At 44.3% G+C, this 18,895-nt stretch overlaps 1 protein-coding gene across 1 annotated transcript in view; it reads left to right on the top strand.

Moving 5' to 3' along the window:
* The window catches only part of DRD3 (dopamine receptor D3), a 46,696-nt gene that overhangs the window by 11,884 nt on the left and 15,917 nt on the right, over positions 1-18,895 (top strand). The window contains exon 3 of the mRNA XM_061168034.1: positions 13,113-13,255. Coding sequence (XP_061024017.1) covers positions 13,113-13,255 — 143 coding nt within the window. The remainder of the gene's footprint in view (positions 1-13,112; positions 13,256-18,895) is intronic.

Genomic DNA, 18,895 nt, shown 5'->3' on the forward strand with positions numbered 1-18,895 from the left:
ATCCCTAAGGAGGATTCTGGTTTTGCTTTTCCACCATCCTTGAGGCTTTTATGAATCTTAATTTTTTTTGTAGGGAGAAAGCAGAGAGACAGGGAGGTGAGATTAGGAGAAAATGTTCCTGTTGCTATTGTGTTTGGTTTTGGTAAAGGGAGAGAGACAAAGGGGCCAGGGGCAAAAGACAGAGAGCAGAGAGAAAAGTTTGGGAGTATTTCTGAGGACGGAGAGAGGAGTGGATGAGGGAGAAAGGTAACTGCAAAAAATGTGGTCATGACCTGTTTGTTAAATATTTATTTCCCTCATCGAGTTTAAGAAAAACAAGAATGATGTTTTTTAGAATTGCTTTTTGGTCACTGGAGTGGACTTCTATGATTTTGACTTGAGCCTGTGTATATTCCATCAGAATAGCATCACTTTCTAGCCCTAAGCGTGTCCTGCCCCAGCTCTGGGGTGCTCTGCTCCTCTCTCCCCTTCTCTTTATGTTTCCTCTCCTCTCTCCCTTCCTCCATCCTGAGTCACATTTGTCATGGCTCCCATGGACATCTCCAGACCCAGGGAGCACCCTGGGAAAAGGAGGTCACTTTCCAGCCTGTGGCCTCTGTGGCTGGTCAAGAGCCTCCATCTCCCCTTCTCCTGCTCCTCATCCACCTCTTTTCTTCCTACACTCTTTCTCCCAGAATTCTATCCATCCACTCCATAGCTTCAACGGGTGACCCCAAATAAAATCTGCCATCTACTGAGAATTTACCACATGGTGCTAAGGCATGTCAAAACTTTAACCCATTTCCTTCTCACAACAACCCTTCAGTCAGTCAGTTCAGTCACTCAGTCTTGTTCAACTCTTTGCGACCCCCTGGACTTCAGCATGCCAGGCTTCCCTATCCATCACCAACTCCCGGAGCTTACTAAAACTCATGTCCATTGTGGCGGTGATACAATAACCCTTAGGTAATATTATTAGCTTCATTTCCAGCTTCTTGGAATAATGAAGACGTTTTCCCAAGCCACACAGCTAATATGAAGCAGTGCCAGGATTTGAATTCGTGTCTATCTGATTCCCAAGATAATAATCACAGGCTTTGTGCTAAGCCTCCTCAAATCTCCAACCTCACCTCTAATCTGATATCCAGACCACATTACTATCTGGATATACCACTGGCTCCTATGAAGTAAAATGTTAAAAACCAAACCATCAAAGCACCAAACCATCTTGACTTGACGATCTCTTACTGGCAACATCATTCTTCTGGATTCTTGGATTTTGTTCAGCCCCTTTCTCTTCCTCATCTCCTTGTTTAGATACACTGAGGTAGCTAAACAATCAGTGCTTATAGACTCTTATCTCTGAAATGTTTTCTAAATATGTCCCGTCTTTCCTTTCTTACCTCACCTGCTTCTTTTAGGCTCCTATGACCTCCCACCTGAACTTCTGCCACAGCTTCCTAATTGGCCCTTCAACCACTCTCAGAATTATTCCCCCAGAATTGGAGCCCGAATGTCCACTGCCCTACTCAAAACCCTTCAGTCTCCTTGGCCTGAGGAATAAAAATTGAAGTTACCGTCACAGTCTAAGATTCAAAGTTTTCCACAATATGGCCTCGCTCCACCTTTGCAATCTCATCTCTTTCCAGGTTGCCCTCCGGCTCTCTTATGCTCCAAGGCTGATCACACTGGTCCCCTTTGCTGTGAGGCCCTTCCAAACTGTCTACAGCTTAATTCAGTCACCCCTGACCTCCCATGGTGCTTCCTCTGTAAACATGTTGTGGCATCGCCAGGCTCCCTTTGCAGGAATCCTGATGCAGGCCCTCCTCACGGCCCCAGGTGTGACATTCACATGACCCAGAGTTCTGCCCTAAACTTCTCTGCATGTGTGTAACCAGTGACTGGACATGAAAACCCAACCCTCTGGGGATACTGCAAACCAACCAGCCAACTCAATGATCTTGACTTTTATCATTTGATTGGCTATCATTTGACATTTATTACTTGACTAGCTTTGCTGAGAAGGAAAATCAAAGAATGTGTCCATAATGCTAAAACTAATACCATTAAAGAATGTATTAAAAAAAAATAAAGGGGAACAGTTGTATAACTCTGTAAACATACCAAAAAACCCACATTAATTTTATACTTAGATGAATTGTGTGGTATGTGAATTATATCTTGATAAAGCTGTTAAAAAGTAAAGGGATTGTTAGGGATTTTATAATATTTTTAGCTCTCTGAGAAAAGAATTCCTCCCATAGCATCTACGCCTTTTGTGTGATTTCTGGACATTTAGTACATGTTTTCAGAAATATATGATTTACAGAAATAATGGACTATGTTTGGTTTGCTACATCACTACCTCCACCACCCAACAATTAGACCATCCTAGCTCCTCATCAGCCGTGAATGTCCCTGCTGTACCTATTTCAGAGCCTTGAACAAGGAATATTAAACTGGATTCAGGGAGCCCTGCCTGAGGATAGCCAATGTGTACACCACAAATATGCACCTTCAGAGAGGACAAGAGAATAGAATCAGATCAGCCTTGGAGGAGTGAGGGAAGAGCTGCATAAAGAGAGCTCCTAGGACAGGCTTTGGGCCAGCCCCCTCCCAGCCTTCTAGTTCCAACCCTACCCTCTCCCATCTTTGAGGGTGTGCCTAAACACTCCTGGAATTCGAAGTCAAGTGGGCCTTAGGAAGAATCACTATGAACAAAGCTAGCGGAGATGATGGAATTCCAGTTGAGCTATTTCAAATCCTAAAAGATGATGCTGTGAAAGTGCTGCACTCAATATCCCAGCAAATTTGGAAAATTCAGCAGTGACTGACTGGAAAAAGTCAGTTTTCATCCCAATCCCAAAGAAAGGCAATGCCAAAGAATGCTCAAACTACTGCACAATTGCACTCATCTCACATGCTAGTAAAGTAATGCTCAAAATTCTCCAAGCCAGGCTTCAACAGTTCATGAACCGTGAACTTCCAGATGTTCAAGCTGGATTTAGAAAAGGCAGAAGAACCAGAGATCAAATTGCCAACATCTATTGGATCATTGAAAAAGCAAGAGAGTTCCAGAAAAACATCTATTTCTGCTTTATTGACTACACCAAAGCCTTTGACTGTGTGGATCACAACAAACTATGGAAAATTCTGAAAGAGATGGGAATACCAGACCACCTGACCTGCCTCTTGAGAAATCTGTATGCAGGTCAAGAAGCAACAGATAGAACTGGACATGGAACAACAGACTGGTTCCAAATCAGTAAAGGAGTATGTCAAGGCTGTATCTTGTCATCCTGCTTATTTAACTTATATGCAGATTACATCATGAGAAATGCTGGACTAGATGAAGCACAAGCTGGAATCAAGATTGCCGTGAGAAATATCAATAACCTCAGATATGCAGATGACACCACCCTTATGGCAGAAAGTGAAGAAGAACTAAAGAGCCTCTTGCTGAAAGTGAAAGAAGAGAATGAAAAAGTTGGCTTAGAAATCAACATTCAGAAAACTAAGATCATGGCATCTGGTCCCATCACTTCATGGCAAATAGATGGGGAAACAATGGAAACAGTGCAAGACTTTATTTTCTTGGGCTCCAAAATCACTGCAGATGGTGACTGTAGCCATGAAATCAAAAGATGCTTGCTCCTTGGAAGAAAAGCTATGACCAACCTGAACAGCATATTAAAAAGCAGAGACATTACTTTGCCAACAAAAGTCTGTCTGGTCAAAGCTATGGTTTTTCCAGTAGTTATTGTATGGATGTGAAAGTTGGACTATAAAGAAAGCTGAGCACCAAAGAATTGATACTTTTGAACTGTGATGTTGGAGAAGACTCTTGAAAGTCCCTTGGATTGCAAGGAGATCCAACCAGTCCATCCTAAAGGAAATCAGTCCTGAATATTCACTGGAAGGACTGATGATGAAGCTGAAACTCCAATACTCTGGCCACCTGATATGAAGAACTGAATCCTTTGAAAAGACCCTGATTCTGTGAAAGATTGAGGGCAGGAGGAGAAGGGGATGACAGAGGATGAGATGGTTGGATGGCATCACCGACTCCATGGACATGAGTTTGAGTAAACTCCGGGAGTTGGTGATAGACAGGGAGGCCTGGCGTGCTGCAGTCCATGGGGTCACAAATAGTCAGACACGACTGAGCAGCTGAACTATACACTCCACCCACACACACTCTCATGCATGGGGCTGGCAGGTGAGGTTGTGGCTGGAGTGTAGGAACTGAATTCAGCCAGGGCTTCATTCCCAAAGCTTGAGTAGACCAAGAGAGGGTACTTTTTTACAACTCACCAGCCAGGAGAGGGTATCTTTTTGTAACTTGCACAAAAGCACCATTTTGCTGGCAGCTGCCATGCTTAATGCACACTTCTACTTGCACCACTTAAGACACAACCAACAAGAGCAAACTTTGAATTGGCTTCTGTCTCATACAGGAAGAATTCCCAGAATGCGCGGCACTCACCAACCTGCAACCTGAGGGACAAGTTCCCATCTTAGACCCCAATGGACAAGGATGCTCCCCTCTTGGCTTGTAGGTCTAAAGGAACCAACCCTCACCAACCTTAAAATGTAGCCTCCTCCCTCTTCTAGGACTGAAAATAGGCCTTGGAAAAGCTCTCTCTATTATCCTTCACAGCAGTTTGCAGTACACAGCATTAAATTCTGTTCATGGGATGCCAAATAGCCAGTCAATTCATTAAAAATGCAATCATTCATGCAGACCTTTGGTCTTCACACAATGCTAGTCACCCATCTGACAAACCTGACCAAATGGATTCAGCATTTTTTGGTCATGAAGCCCTGATCTGTAATAACAGGGTAGTAGGAGATAGAAAAGAAAAGGAAATGATAAAAGGGTTTTTGAAAGCAAGTAATACTATTGTCATTAGATTCTCAGGCATAGCTCTGGATGCTGGCATTAATGCTGCCTTTTCTTTTCTAAAAAGCAGAGTGAGTGAACACTACCCCCAGATCCCCCCTCCCTTGGCTCCTTGCCTCCCAGTGGGCCAACCCCTCCCGCCGCACCCTGGGTCAGAGCAAACTCAGGGAGAGGGCTGAGAAAGTGTCAAATGAGGAGGACAAGATCTGAGCGAGCGGTGAGAATACGGGTCCTCCGCAACGATCCCGGGAATAATGCAACCAAATTCATTCACCAGGGAGTTCTTTAAGTGGCTCTCAAATGGCACCCATCACACAGGCAAGCCTCCGAGTCTTTGCAGCAAGCACAATAGGTACCGGATGAGTCACAGGCACCTTGGATTTTTTAGTTTGCATCTAAATAAGCACTTTATATTTGCAACGGGCTTTCCAGTCATTTGCAAAAAGCTTTCTCCTTCAACAATTCCACGAGGGGAGTCCACAGAACTAAAGATTTATTGAGCCCCCTGTCTGACCAAATAAAAGGTGGTGAAAAGCAGCGCTCACAGAGCTCGGGGGCTCATTAAACCCAGGCGGGGAGTCAGACTCAGGCCCTCCCTCCCGGCCCAGCCTCCTGCCTCCCCTGCTGTAGCGTTCTCAGGACGCACCCTCCTCAGTTCCCACACACACACCTCCCACCGGCCGATAGGGCTCCAGGCCGAGGTCAAATTTCTGTGAGGACCTGAGACCTTGTAAAGTGGCAACCCCACGAACCACAGTCACAGAATTGGAAGTCAGAGGGACAGTAAGAGTTTAACATGTTGGTGCAGGAATGAGTTAAACTAAATGCTCACCGGGGTCCCACAGCCTCTTAGGTCTGAGCCTAGAACCTGAATCTCCCGATTCCCACACCACCCCTCTGTCTGTGCCAACAAGTGGCCCCTTCATTGTTGGAGGTGAGGATGGGGCTCAGAGGGAGGGGCCTCTGGCCAGGCTGGCACCCAACTTTCTAGGTGCCATTTCCTGGGAGTAAATCAGGCACATCTCCTTTGTCTTCAATGTCCTGGCTACCGCTCTGCTGATCCTAACATGAGTGAATCTAAAAGCAATAGCAGTAGAAATACTGCGTTGGCCAAAAAGTGCATTCAGGTTTTTCCGTACCATCTTAAGGAAAAATCACATGAACTTTTTGGCCAAGCCAATAGCTACTGTTTCTTCCGCATGTATTATGAGCCAGGCACCGAGAGCCTGTCATTATGCTGACCCTCACAACACCCCAGCAAGGCAGGTGTATTACCTGCATTCCGCAAGTAAAGAGTCTTAAGGTTAGACTGTGCAGGTAAGCTTGCCCAGATCTCACAGCTGGTAGGTGAAGGAGGACAGACCCAGGCATCCTCTTTCTCCTCCAGCTCAGTGCCATTCTCAGAGGCTTAGCCACACTCTGGGCCCCCTAGCTCTGAGTCATGCTGCCTGGCTCGAAATCCTGGCTCTACCACTCCATAGGCTTCCCTGCCTACAGTGTAGGAGACCAGGGTTTGATCCCTTGGTTGGGAAGATCCTCTGGAGGGCATGGCAGCCCAATCCAGTATTCTTGCCAGAAGAATCCCATGGACAGGGGAGCCTGGTGGGTTCTGGTCACAAAGAGTCCGACATGACTGAGCAACTAACACTTTCACTTTTTTTTTTAACCAGTTCATAGCAGTGTGACCTTGAATAAGTCAGTTAACCTCCCTGGGCCTCAGTGCCCTTCCATTTAGTGGGGATATAGCAGAGTGGTTGTCATGAAGACCAAATGAGTTAATGTTTGTAGAGCACTTCAAATTGTTGCTTGACTCGGAGAAAGTGCTGTATACTTGTTTCAGAAGTAAATAAACTTAATGTTCCCTGATAATCAGGAATAAGGTGCAGACACCCTCCTCCCCAAAACTGATTGGTATGAACAGTTACAGATCCCCTGGGCTAGCACAATAATAATGACAACAATAATAATACTGTTTTTTGAATGCTTAATAGGTACCGGGCATTGTGCTAAAAAACTTCACAGATATCATCTCATTCAATACCCAAAACAGCCCTATCGGGCGGAAACATTATCCCCACTGTGCAGATGAGGAAATTGGGTCTCAACGAAGTCATATCTCTGGTCCACGGCCCCACAGTTCAGCGGCAGGCCAAGTGGGATTCAGACGCTAATTAGCCTGTTTTCCAACGCCCATTGACTTCCGACTGAGCTCACCGCCAGTTTTCCCGCCACTACAGCAAAGACCCAGAAAGCTAAGAGCTCAAAGGGAGGGGGCCTGGCCAAGCGCGCTGCCATCGGGGCCACGCACGCAGCGCACCGGAGCTTGGCTGAGGACCTGGACGCGCCGGGGGAGGGCATCGGGCCCACGCCCAGCCCTGCCTTGGCCTGAGGCCGGTCACCTGCCATCGATTCGGGGGCAGAGCAGAGGCTAAGCAGTCTGCTTGAGTGGGAATTCGGGGTCCCTGCAGGGCTGCAGGAACCAGGGGGGCCTCCCGAGCTTTCCCTCCCCACCTCCCCACGGTGCCTGGAGAGCCCCCAGGTGAGCCGTGAACTTCTCACCCCGCCGCGCTGGAGGAGCTCTTGCTGCATTCTGGCGCCCTCCGGTGGCCAATGCCGGAACAGCCGCTAGGTCTCAGCCCATTGTGGCAAGCTTCCCAGAGGAAAAGCCCTGGAAGCAAATTGGGGTGAGGGGTGGGGCGCCGGCGCGGGGGGGGGGGGGGGGGGGGGGGTTGTCACTTATTCTAAAAATTTAATCATGTTTTAAAATTAAGAAAAAATATTAATGTAACAGTAGCAAGATGTAGTCTCATCTCTCACTTCTAACCCAAGTTCACAGGAGTTTTTGACACAGAAATACTCCCCAATGCAGATTTTCTCCAGCTTGTCTAATCAAAAGATACACGTGCTTGTTAAAAATACGCACTTCTGGAGTAAAACAAATATCCAAGGGTGTGGCCTTGAAATATGCATTTTAACAGGACCCGCAGAAAATTAATAGAATCAAGCTACTTGGGGAACCTCAGTTCCAGGCAGCTGATTGCTCTCAAAGTACAAAACACCCTTCAATACCATGTTTCCTGAAGAAGCCCTTGTCCCCACAAGGCCTCGTGCATGCGTGCTCAGTCACTAAGACGTGCCCAACTTTTTGAAACTCCGTGGACTGAGGCTGCTAGCTAGGCTCCACTGTCCATGGGATTTCCAGGCAAGAATACTGGAGTGGATTGCCATTTCCTTCTCCAGGGGATCTTTCTGACACAGGGATTGAACTCTCATCTCCTGCTTGGCAGGCAGATTCTTTACCACTGCACCACCTGTGAAGTCCTCACAAGGCCTCAGAGATTTGCAATGCCCTGGAGACCTGGCCTCCGCCACCACTAGCTATGGGAAGTTGTTTTCATCATGTAATCATTCAGTGGTAGTGCTCCCTACGCTTACTGACTCATTGAATAAATTAGAACCTCCAAGAAGTTGCTGAACATTAAAGCCTATTTAGGAAAATGAGCAACTATCAGTGGTGGGCTTGGAGTCAGCTCATAATGGCCAGTGAGAGCTGATGGCAAAACTTTAGGAGCTTTTTGAGGCAGTTACTAACCCATTGGTGTAACTTGAAATGGACAATGGTGGGAGTATTTGTACCACATAAATTGGCAAATGGTATAAATTAAGGCTCTTTTTCACCTGCAGAGCCAGTTTTTAGGCATTTAGCAGCATATCACTGAATGAATGGGATGGTCAGGTTCTTCTACATCAAAGGTAATTATGTAAATGAAGGCCTGGGTCCAGCTGCAGGTCTGAAGGGCAGGAAGTGCATCTTACCTTTCCTTCCCGACCCTCAGCAGGTGTTCGGCCAGGGCAGCTACAGGACTCAAGGCTCAGCCTCTCCTCCGAAGTGCCTCGAGGGATCACTGCTCAGGGTCAGGCCCCGGTAGATGTATTTGACTTGAAGCCCCAGCAGAGTCTGAAGTCCTGAGCAGAGTGAGAGCCTGGAGGAGTGCCACGCATTATTTGCCTGCTCCTTCATCTCCACGTTAGGAATTCAAGGGAGAATTTATAGTGTATGTGCATCAGGAGAAGGAAACTGGGCCATCATGGGCCGTCCTTGGGGTTGGTGGTAGGATCTAAATTTGACCTTACTAAATAAGGGCTCTGTTTTTCCCTCTTGAGAAAGAACCACCTCTGTCACATGCCAGGGTGCTAACGCCAAGTTCTATCAAGTCTGCATCCATCTTCACCCTCGGACCTGGCTCGGAAGGCTATTTGGGGACACAAATGTTAACACATGAACTCTTAAGGCCAGATACACAAGAGGTAGATGAGTCAGGCGGCTGGAACATTGGGGAACACTGCCCCACCCCCTCCAGCTCAGGGTCTGTCCTTCCTCAGCCCCAAGCCTTGAGGTGCACAAGAGGAGCTAAGGGGGTTCCTGCTCTGCACCTGGCCTCCAGGTTCCCTGAATACCGAGAGGACAATGAAAATTTGAGCCTATGTGCTATTTACAATAGCCAAGATAAATGTCCATCAACAGATGAATGGTTAAAGAAGCTGTGGTACATATACATAGTGGAATACTACTCAGCCATAAAAATGAATGAAACAATGTTATTTACAGCAACATAGATGGACCTAAAGATTATTATACTAAGTCAGACAGAGAAAAACAAATATCATATGATATCACTTATATGTGGAATCTAAAAAATGGTACAAATGGACTTATTTACAAAACAGAAACAGACTCACAGACATAAAATACAAACAAGATTACCAGAGGGGAAAGGTGGGCGGGATGGATCAGTTAGGAATTTGGGAGTAGCAAATACACACTACTATATATAAAATAGATAAACAACAAGGACCTACTATGTAGCAAGGGACCTATGCTCAATGTTTTGTAATAACCTATATGGGAAAAGAATCTGAAAAAGTGTGCATGTGTATATATATGCATGCTAAGTTGCTTCAGTGGTGTCCAACTCTTTGCGACCCTATGGACCGTAGCCCACCAGGTTCCTCTGTCCATGGAATTCTCCAGGCAAAAATACTGGAGTGGATTGCCATGCCCTCCTCCAGGGAATCTTCCCAACCCAGTGATCAAATATGCATCTCTTAAGTCTCCTTCATTGGCAGGTGGGTTCTTTACCACTAGCACCTCCTGGGAAGCCTATACACACACACACACACAAACACACAAATATATATATATATATATATATAAATGTCACTTTACTATACACCTGAAATTAACACATCATTGTAAATCAACTATACTTCAATAGTAAATAAATAAATGTTCAGCATTTGTAGACTCAGCTATATATATTAGATCCCTTGAGCTGGGATAGAATTAGAATTGTCCTCTTTTGGGGTAGGATACCTACAGGATCCATGAGGCAATCAGTCTACAGCTTCTTACTACTTGCTTTGTGCAAGGACATATATGGAATACCAAGGCTATAAGATGAATTGAGCCATTAAGTAGCTTAAATCATATGGAGTCTATCTCTCTCTAGCCATGAGGTAAGTTCACTAGTGAGGCAAGACACTGCATGCAGAAGAGCAATGTGATTGATTGGCAGAGGAGTGCTATACATTTAGAGTTAGAGGTCTTCATAAGATGGAAGGACTGGGATGGTTACTGAGAGCTGATCTGAGATTAAAGGAGAGAAAATATGAGCTACCTGGGGAAGGAAAAGGGATAATGGATTGAAAAAAGACTATTGAAGATTACCAATCACTAACATGGGTTACATGGCTAACATGCCTGGAGTTATAAGTAAGTGTCAAGGACCCATAGGAGGTCAAATTGGCAAGACAAGTATTTGTTTTCTGTTGCTATACAACAAATTATCACAAATGTAGTGACTTAAACTATATCCGTTTTTTATCTCATGGGTTAAAAGTCTGTGCACAGTGTAGGTTCTCTGCTCAGGATCTCACGAGGCTGAAAATGGGTATAGGCTGACTTGTGGTTTCATCTTTCAAATGTATTCAGGTATCAGTAGAATCCAGTTGCTTGCAATTATGACAGAGCTTCCGACTGTCTTAGTGGTTGTCAACCAGGGGCTGTTCTCAGCTCCTGCAGGCCTTGTGCTGTTCCCTGCCAAATGATTTTTCCCAAACACGGCAGGTTGCCTCTTCAAGGCCAGGAGGATAATTTCTCATGCTTTGACTCTCTCTTACTCAGGAAGTACTGAGTTCCTTTTAAGGGCTCACCCAATTAGGCCCAGCCACCCAGAATCATCTCCCTTTTGGTTAACTCAATCTGTTGACTTGTAGTCTAGTCCCAGGAGTTCTGCTAGTTCTACAGTGCATGAACCTTGGACGCCATCTTAGAATTCTGCCTATCTTAGACAGTTGTCAGCTGAGGGGCCATGGGGTGGGGAGGACATAATGAAATCTATTTTGGAGCCTAGCACAGGAAACCAGCCAGGAGGCTGTGGCCATCACAGAGGAAGGTGGCAGAAGTGCATGGATAAATGGGGAAGTTACTATAATGCATAAATTTACAGGACCTGCTGTCCTTCTGCCTAAAATGCTTTTCTCCTGCCTTCCCTCATGGCTGGCTCCCTCTCACCCCACTCATTTCCTCCCATCTTGTGTCAGTTTGCCCCTTTTTACATCCTCCTCTACCCTTAAACATGTCACCCAACTTAATTCTTTCATGATAGTTTTCATTTTATATTAATATTTTTTTCATCCATCCACTCCACTTACCTCCAAGCTCAATAAGGACAGAGACTGTTGTCCCATTTGCACATCTTGGTATTTCCAGAATAAGGCCTGGTATATAGTAAAGAACCCAATAAATGCTGGATGAATGAAAGGTTAAATGAATGGATGAGCAAATGATAAGGAAAGGCCAAAGAAATGTCAAAAAGCCTGAATGTTGGGTATGGATATCTTGAAGAAAGGCAAGAAGTGGAGCCAGATTAAGAAATGTAGGGAAACAGAAAGATCTATTTCAGATAGTTTGAGTTTGGGACAACCATGGAACAACTGTGCAGGTAAGTCCAATAAGCAGCTGGAAATGTGTGTGTGGAGATACCACAGAAAAGACAATATCTAATAAGAATAAAAAACTGCTTTGGCCATGTAAAAGCATGTGCTGTAGACTGAATGTTTACATCCCCCACCCCCAAATTCATATATTAAAATCCTAACCACCACTGTGATGGTACTAGGAAGTGGAACCTTTGGGTGGTGATTAGGAATCCACCCTCATTAATGGGATTTGCCCTTATAAAAGAGACTCCAGAGAGCTTGCCTCACCCTTCCAACCATGAGAAGTGAAGTCGCTCAGTCGTGTCCGACTCTTTGAGATCCCTTGGACTATAGCCCACCAGGCTCCTCCGTCCATGGGATCCTCCAGGCAAGAATACTAGAGTGGGTTGCCAGTTCCTTCTCCAGGGGATCTTCCCGACCCAGGGATCAAACCCAGGTCTCCCGCATTGCAGGCAGATGCTTTAACCTCTGAGCCACCAGGGAAGGGAGAACACAGCAAGAAGATGGCTACCCACCAGCCAAGCAGTGGGTTTAACACCAGATACCAAACCTACCAGCACATTAATCCTGGACTTCCCAATCTCCTGAACTGTGAAAAATAAATATTTATTGTTTAAGTCACCCAATGGTATTTTTGATAGAGCAGTCTGAACAGACTAAGACAGCATGAAAAGTTGATTTTAAAATAAGCCTTCATTAGATATTACTCATCTCTATTTACAAAATCTCTGCTACTTGGAAGAGTTATCACTGAAGGGTTAGAATTAATGTTAGGATACAAGCAGGGATAAACATCCTCTTCAGGCACAGTTCCATTATTATCTGAAAACTGTGGAAGAAAATAAAGGCACACAAACCACGCACCTAGACTCTTCAGGATTAAGGGTGTAAGGGTGTGTGAATACAAGGCTGGGATATGCTGGGCCACCAGCATTCCTGATACCCTCGTGGATATATAAGAAGCTCGCTGACAACCCAGTGTCACTATGCTATGCTTTTCACTCTTTCTTCCTTTCTCTGCTCACCTCCCTCAATGAGTCCTTCATCTGTCTTATCTCAGTCTTTCTGCTGTGTTCACTCAAAGACCCCTTTCTCCCTTAAGTTTGTCCAACCAAATTATTTTTCTCCTTCCGCATGTATCAACCTAATTATTTATCTAGTAACCTTTTTCAACCTGTCTTTTGACACTTTCTTATCATATCTATTCTCTATCCCCTTCCTTTCACAGGTACACTGCTGTGGTCATGCCAGTTCACTACCAGCAAGGCACAGGACAGAGCTCCTGTCGACGTGTGGCCCTCATGATCACAGCTGTCTGGCTGCTGTCCTTTGCTGTGTCTTGCCCTCTCCTCTTTGGCTTCAACACCACAGGTAACAATGACAGTGTCCCTTCCAACACCCAAGTGATTCATAGCACATCTGAATGTCTGTGAGTGGTGTTCATCCCTGAAATGTCTGACCTCAAAAGCAGTACATTTTGTAATCAAATGAGGATCCTATAGACTGCAAAGCACTGGCCTCTATTGATTATAAATAAAATAGAAAGCAAAATCTCTTCAATTAATGGTGCAGGAGCCATACTCTGCCCCAATTAATGAAGTCTGGCTTACTCCTATTTTGAAAGAAATACTGTTGTATTCATTTGAAGAAATATGCCAGTTAAAAAAACTATGCTATATGAATAATTCAGGTGAGATTTGTTAATGAAAAGATGATAACTTGTAATGAATTTACAATACAAAGTAGCATATCATAAAAGCCCTTGAGCAGGGTATACATTTCTAGCTTTCTACTCAATAAGAATCATTTCTAGCATTTGGGAACTAGGATACATTTGTGAATTATTGGAGGATGTATTTTATATTTTTAATATACAGAAATTTTTGACCATGGTGCTTGGCACATGGTACATCTTCTATTGGATGGATGGATGGTTGGCAGGATGGATGGACAGATGGATGGATGGATGGATGGATGGATGGACAAATGGATGAAAAATGTGTTTATCTGACATGTCCAGGACTTTAAATACAATACTGAGCCAAATTTATACCTCATGTGCTTCAATGCCTTTCGCGTCTATTCTATGACCATCTTTCAGCCTCAGGAATTTCATGTGTTGAATGAAAACTGTTAGCACATATAGTAAAGTTACAGGTATTGACAGTAAACACTGAGTATTCACTAAGAGATAACTACTTAATTCCTCTTCTAGTGTTCATCTGGATTTCTTACTTTGTCCATTTGAATTGGTTCATTCAATTCCTACTGTGTTCTATTTTATGAATTTCTGGTATACATGTACAAGTCACATAGCTATGTACTTATGTGTACAGATATATGTAACATATTACATATAAATTCAGGTAAATCTTAACTTATAAATAGTCTTCAAAGAGTCATTTGCTGGACAATTATTTAGAAGTCAGAATACATTTAGGAAGGCAGAGGCCCTGGAGTCAGAAAAACCTAGATTCAAACTTCAATTCTACTACTTAACAGCTGTATCTGTTTGAACAAGTTACTTAACTTTTCTAAGTTAAGCTTCCTTATTAACAAATTTGGGGTAATAATATAGTAGAGCAAAAATGAACAAAATCAAATATTTGGACTAGGTCTATGTATTTAAGTTAGGAAGTTTTCAGCATTTATTTTTATATATGGCCTCTTGCAAATAAGTGCAGCAACTTAATCTCTAAAATTACATGTTATGTTGAACTCTTTGTAAAAGATGACATATTACTGCATGTGTCATATGTCTTTACTTATTACTGTTCAGAGTTGTAATCAAACCGTGTATATTTTTATATGTGATTCAGGGTGAATTTTTACTCTATAATTTTCATTGACTCTAGAATCTAAGCCTACATATGCTATAACTTCACTCCACCTCCTTCATGGAGCTTTTTTTTACAATAAAGTGAAGATTAAATTGGGATAACATACATAAACGTGCCAAGCACATATCCCCTGCTCAAAGTGAGGCTTGCTTCTCTGCCATATTAGAGGTTAAATGGAGAAGTTATCCAATGAAGATGTGCCTGGTTAATTCAGGGTGCTCCTAAAATATGATGTTGTTATCATCCTTGCATTACTTTTTACCATTTCCCATTACCACTTACCAATGACACAGTATATACACAAACACGCATGTGCACACACATGCACATACATAGGCAACATTCTCTAACATAACAATAGAGGTTGACTCTGGCACTCAAATACCATTTCGATGAGTCTAAATGTGCTTTGGGCATTAGTCTGATAACTAAGCCACCCTCTATATCCATGTTTCTATAAGAAAATGCCTTCTGGACTTCCCTGGTGGTCCAATGGCTAAGACTGTGCTCCCATGCAGGGGCCTGGGTTCTATCCCTGGTCAGGGAACTAGATCTTACATGCCATAACTAAGAATTCTCATGCCACAACTAAGACCCAGCACAGCCAAATAAATAAATAAACACTTTTTTTTTTAAGAGAAAATACCTTCTAAATTGGAATCTGCAGTATGGGGCACTCACTACCACTGCTAGACCAAGGTTGTCCTTACCTGGCCAGCAGCAAGCCTCCAGCAATGCTTGCTGGGCAGAGTGATTCCTCTTACTCATTCTTGGAGGCTGGCAGGGGCAGTCTTACTCATGCTCACACACACACACACACACACACACACACACACACACTGGTAACAGTCTCAAAATCCGACATTAGACAGAGTTCCCAGTTAATGTCAACATGTAAAGTGAAGAAGAATGATGAGCTAATTGCAGTCTTGTTGCCACCAGTGAGATCATAATTGTTCCAGAAACAAAACTTTCCAAAAGGATTTTCAAATATAGAATTGAGAAGGCAAAAAAGACTCGTGACTTAACACAGGTCACAAGCTTTAGTATAGGCTCACCTTAGTATAGCCTTAGTATAGGCTCACTTCTCTCTCATCTCTTTCTCTCTTACTTTTCAATGTATTCATTAGACTATAGTAAGTCAAAGTGAAAGTGAAAGTCACTCAGTTGTGTCCAACTCTTTGTGACCCCATGGACTACACAGTCCACGTAATTCTCCAGGCCAGAATAGTGGAGTGAGTATCCATTCACTTCTCCAGGGGATCTTCCCAACCCAGGGATTGAACCCAGGTCTCCTGCATTGCGGCCCAGATTCTTTACCAACTGAGCCATCAGGGAAGCCCAGACTATAATAAGCTCTCCACTTATTCATATATTGTGTTAAATTCTCTGGGCCATTATAAAAGCCCAATAGATATTAGTCAGTGTTACTATTATTATGTATTAGAAAAAGTTCCTCTGCCTCAAAATATAACTGTGCCCTTGCTCCAAGGAAATCTAAACAGTGGTAGTTCTGCTGGTGGTCAGAGAGGAGCCTAGTCATCTCATTCTAGAACATTGGTTAGAGAATTTGTGAGCAGGACTCAAGGCAGAGAAGCCCAGCCATCTTCCTTTGCCTCGTCTGACCTTCACAGCATAACTTCACTATTGATATAGTGATATATTGCATCTATAAGGAAGTTCCCAAGTTATATTGAAAGCCCAATAGAAATGATCTCTCCACCATTTTTTCTTATCCCTCCTCATGTGAGAAGTAGAGGAGAAAGGGGCAGTATACTGCCAACACCTGATAGTGGAAGTCACTGGACTTCTACTAAATGCAGCACAAAACACAACCTTCTGGCAGAGCTCTTCTTTTTTTTAATTTCTTTTTTCTTTTCCTAAATTAATGAATGTACATACTTGGCTGCATCGGGTCTTAGCTGCAGCACGAGTGATCTTTGCTACATCCTGAGGGGTCTTTCATTGCGATGCCCAGATTCTCCAGTTGTGGCACAGGTGCTCCGGAGCCCACGGGCTTGGTAGCTAGCCGCAGGCTTAGTTGCTCTGAGGTGTGTGGGATCTTAGTTCCCTGACCAACGATCAAACCCGCATCCCCTGCATTGCAAGGTGGATGCTTAACCCCTGGGCCACCAATGAAATCCCCCAGAGTTCATCTTTTAATGAAATGGGCTGCCACGTAGGATTGTGAATTGTCAGAGAACATCAGTTCAGTTCTGTTCAGTTGCTCAGTCATGTCTGACTCTTTGCGACCCCAGGGACTGAGGTAGAGCAAAGTTAAACTGCAGTTTCTTCCTTCTTGGAATCACTCTTATTGCCTGAGAAGGGTGACATGCATTTCTGGATGCACACATAAGGCAGGACCATGGGTTGCAGACAGTTCCAAGGCTATGGGGCCTGGTCGACCTGTGTTGCCTCAGCTCCCAGCAGAGGCTCAGCAGTCAGGAGTCAAATATCACGGCATCAACAGCCCCTAAGGCATTGGAGGTTGGAGAGTTAGTGCTAGAGAAAACCCTAAAGATCCCTGATCCTTCCATTGCACAAGTCAGAAAAATAACTAGGATTTAAATTTCTGCTGAAGACAAAGTTGCAGGGCCCTCCCAGAGAGGAGGCCCAGGAGCATTTCAGGACATAAAGCAAGACAAGGATGTGCCTTGATTCACGTTGTCCATGATGACAATATGTTTACTGCCTCTTTTGCAATCGTACCCTTGAGCAGAACAGGGATTCCCTGAAAAGTAAACTTGCCTGTATTCAGCCACCACCTGCCCCACACTTGATTCAAACTTGGAGACCTGGCATTCTCAGCACAGAAGCCTTCCTCCTTTCTCTCACTGCATTCTACGCCTCCACACCAGCAGGCCCTTTTCCAGGGCCTGGATCCTTCCTGGGAGCCTCTGCTCTGTCACTCTGTGACACTCCCCCCAGCCTCCCAGGCCACGCCCCCTCTGTGACACAGCACAGCATTCAGAAAGGATTGTCTGTCTGTCTAGATTGTGAGCTCCTTCAAGTGTAGACACCGAGTCTTTACTCATCTTTGTAGCCCCAGTGTAGAGTGGTGTCTGGCATGTAATCATCAGTATATTTTCTTCTTAAGTGAACTGGGAGCAACACCAAGATGAATTAGGTTTGTATTTCTCCAATATTTAGTGATGTTGAACATCTTTTCATGTGTTTGTTGGCCATCTGTGTAAATTGATACAGCCACTATGGAGAACAGTATGGAGATTCCTTTAAAAACTAGGAATAAAACTACCGTGAAAATGAAACATTAGTCGCTCATTTGTGTCCGACTCTGCGATCCCATGGACTGTAGCCTGCCAGGCTCCACTCTTCATGTAATTATTCAGGGAAGAACACTGGAGTGGGTAGCTGGTCCTTTCTCCAGGAGATCTTCCCAACCCAGGGATCAAACCTGGGTCTCCTGAACTGCAGGCAGATTCTTTACCACCTAAGCCATCTGGGAAGTGAACTACCCCAACAATCCCACTACTGGGCCTATACCCTGAGAAAATAATAATTGAAAAAGACACATGTACCCTAATGTTCATAGCACCACTATGTACAATAGCTAGCACATGGAAACAACCTAGATGTCCATCAGAAGATAAACGGATAAAGAACATGCAGTATATACACAATGTAATATTCAGTTCAGTTCAGTTCAGTTGCTCAGTCGTGTCCGACTCTTTGCGACCCCATGAATCGCAGCACGCCAGGCCTCCCTGTCCATCACCAACTCCCAGAGTTTACTCAAACTCATGCCCATCGAGTCAGTGATGCCATCCAGCCATCTTATCCTATCATGCCCTTCTCCTCCTGCCCCCAGTCCCTCCCAGCATCAGGGTCTTTTCCAATGACTCAACTCTTCACATGAGGTGGCCAAAGTACTGGAGTTTCAGCTTCAACATCAGTCCTTCCAGTGAACATCCAGGACTGATCTCCTTTAGGATGGACTGGTTGGATGTCCTTGCAGTCCAAGGGACTCTCAAGAGTCTTCTCCAACACCACAGTTCAAAAGCATCAATTTTTCGGCGCTTAGCTTTCTTCACAGTCCAACTCTCATATCCATACATGACCACTGGAAAAACCATAGCCTTGACTAGACGGACCTTTGTTGGCAAAGTAATGTATCTGCTTTTTAATAGGTTGGTCATAACTTTCCTTCCAA

This window comes from Dama dama, chromosome 19, assembly GCF_033118175.1.
Source record: "Dama dama isolate Ldn47 chromosome 19, ASM3311817v1, whole genome shotgun sequence".
Lineage (NCBI taxonomy): Eukaryota > Metazoa > Chordata > Mammalia > Artiodactyla > Cervidae > Dama > Dama dama.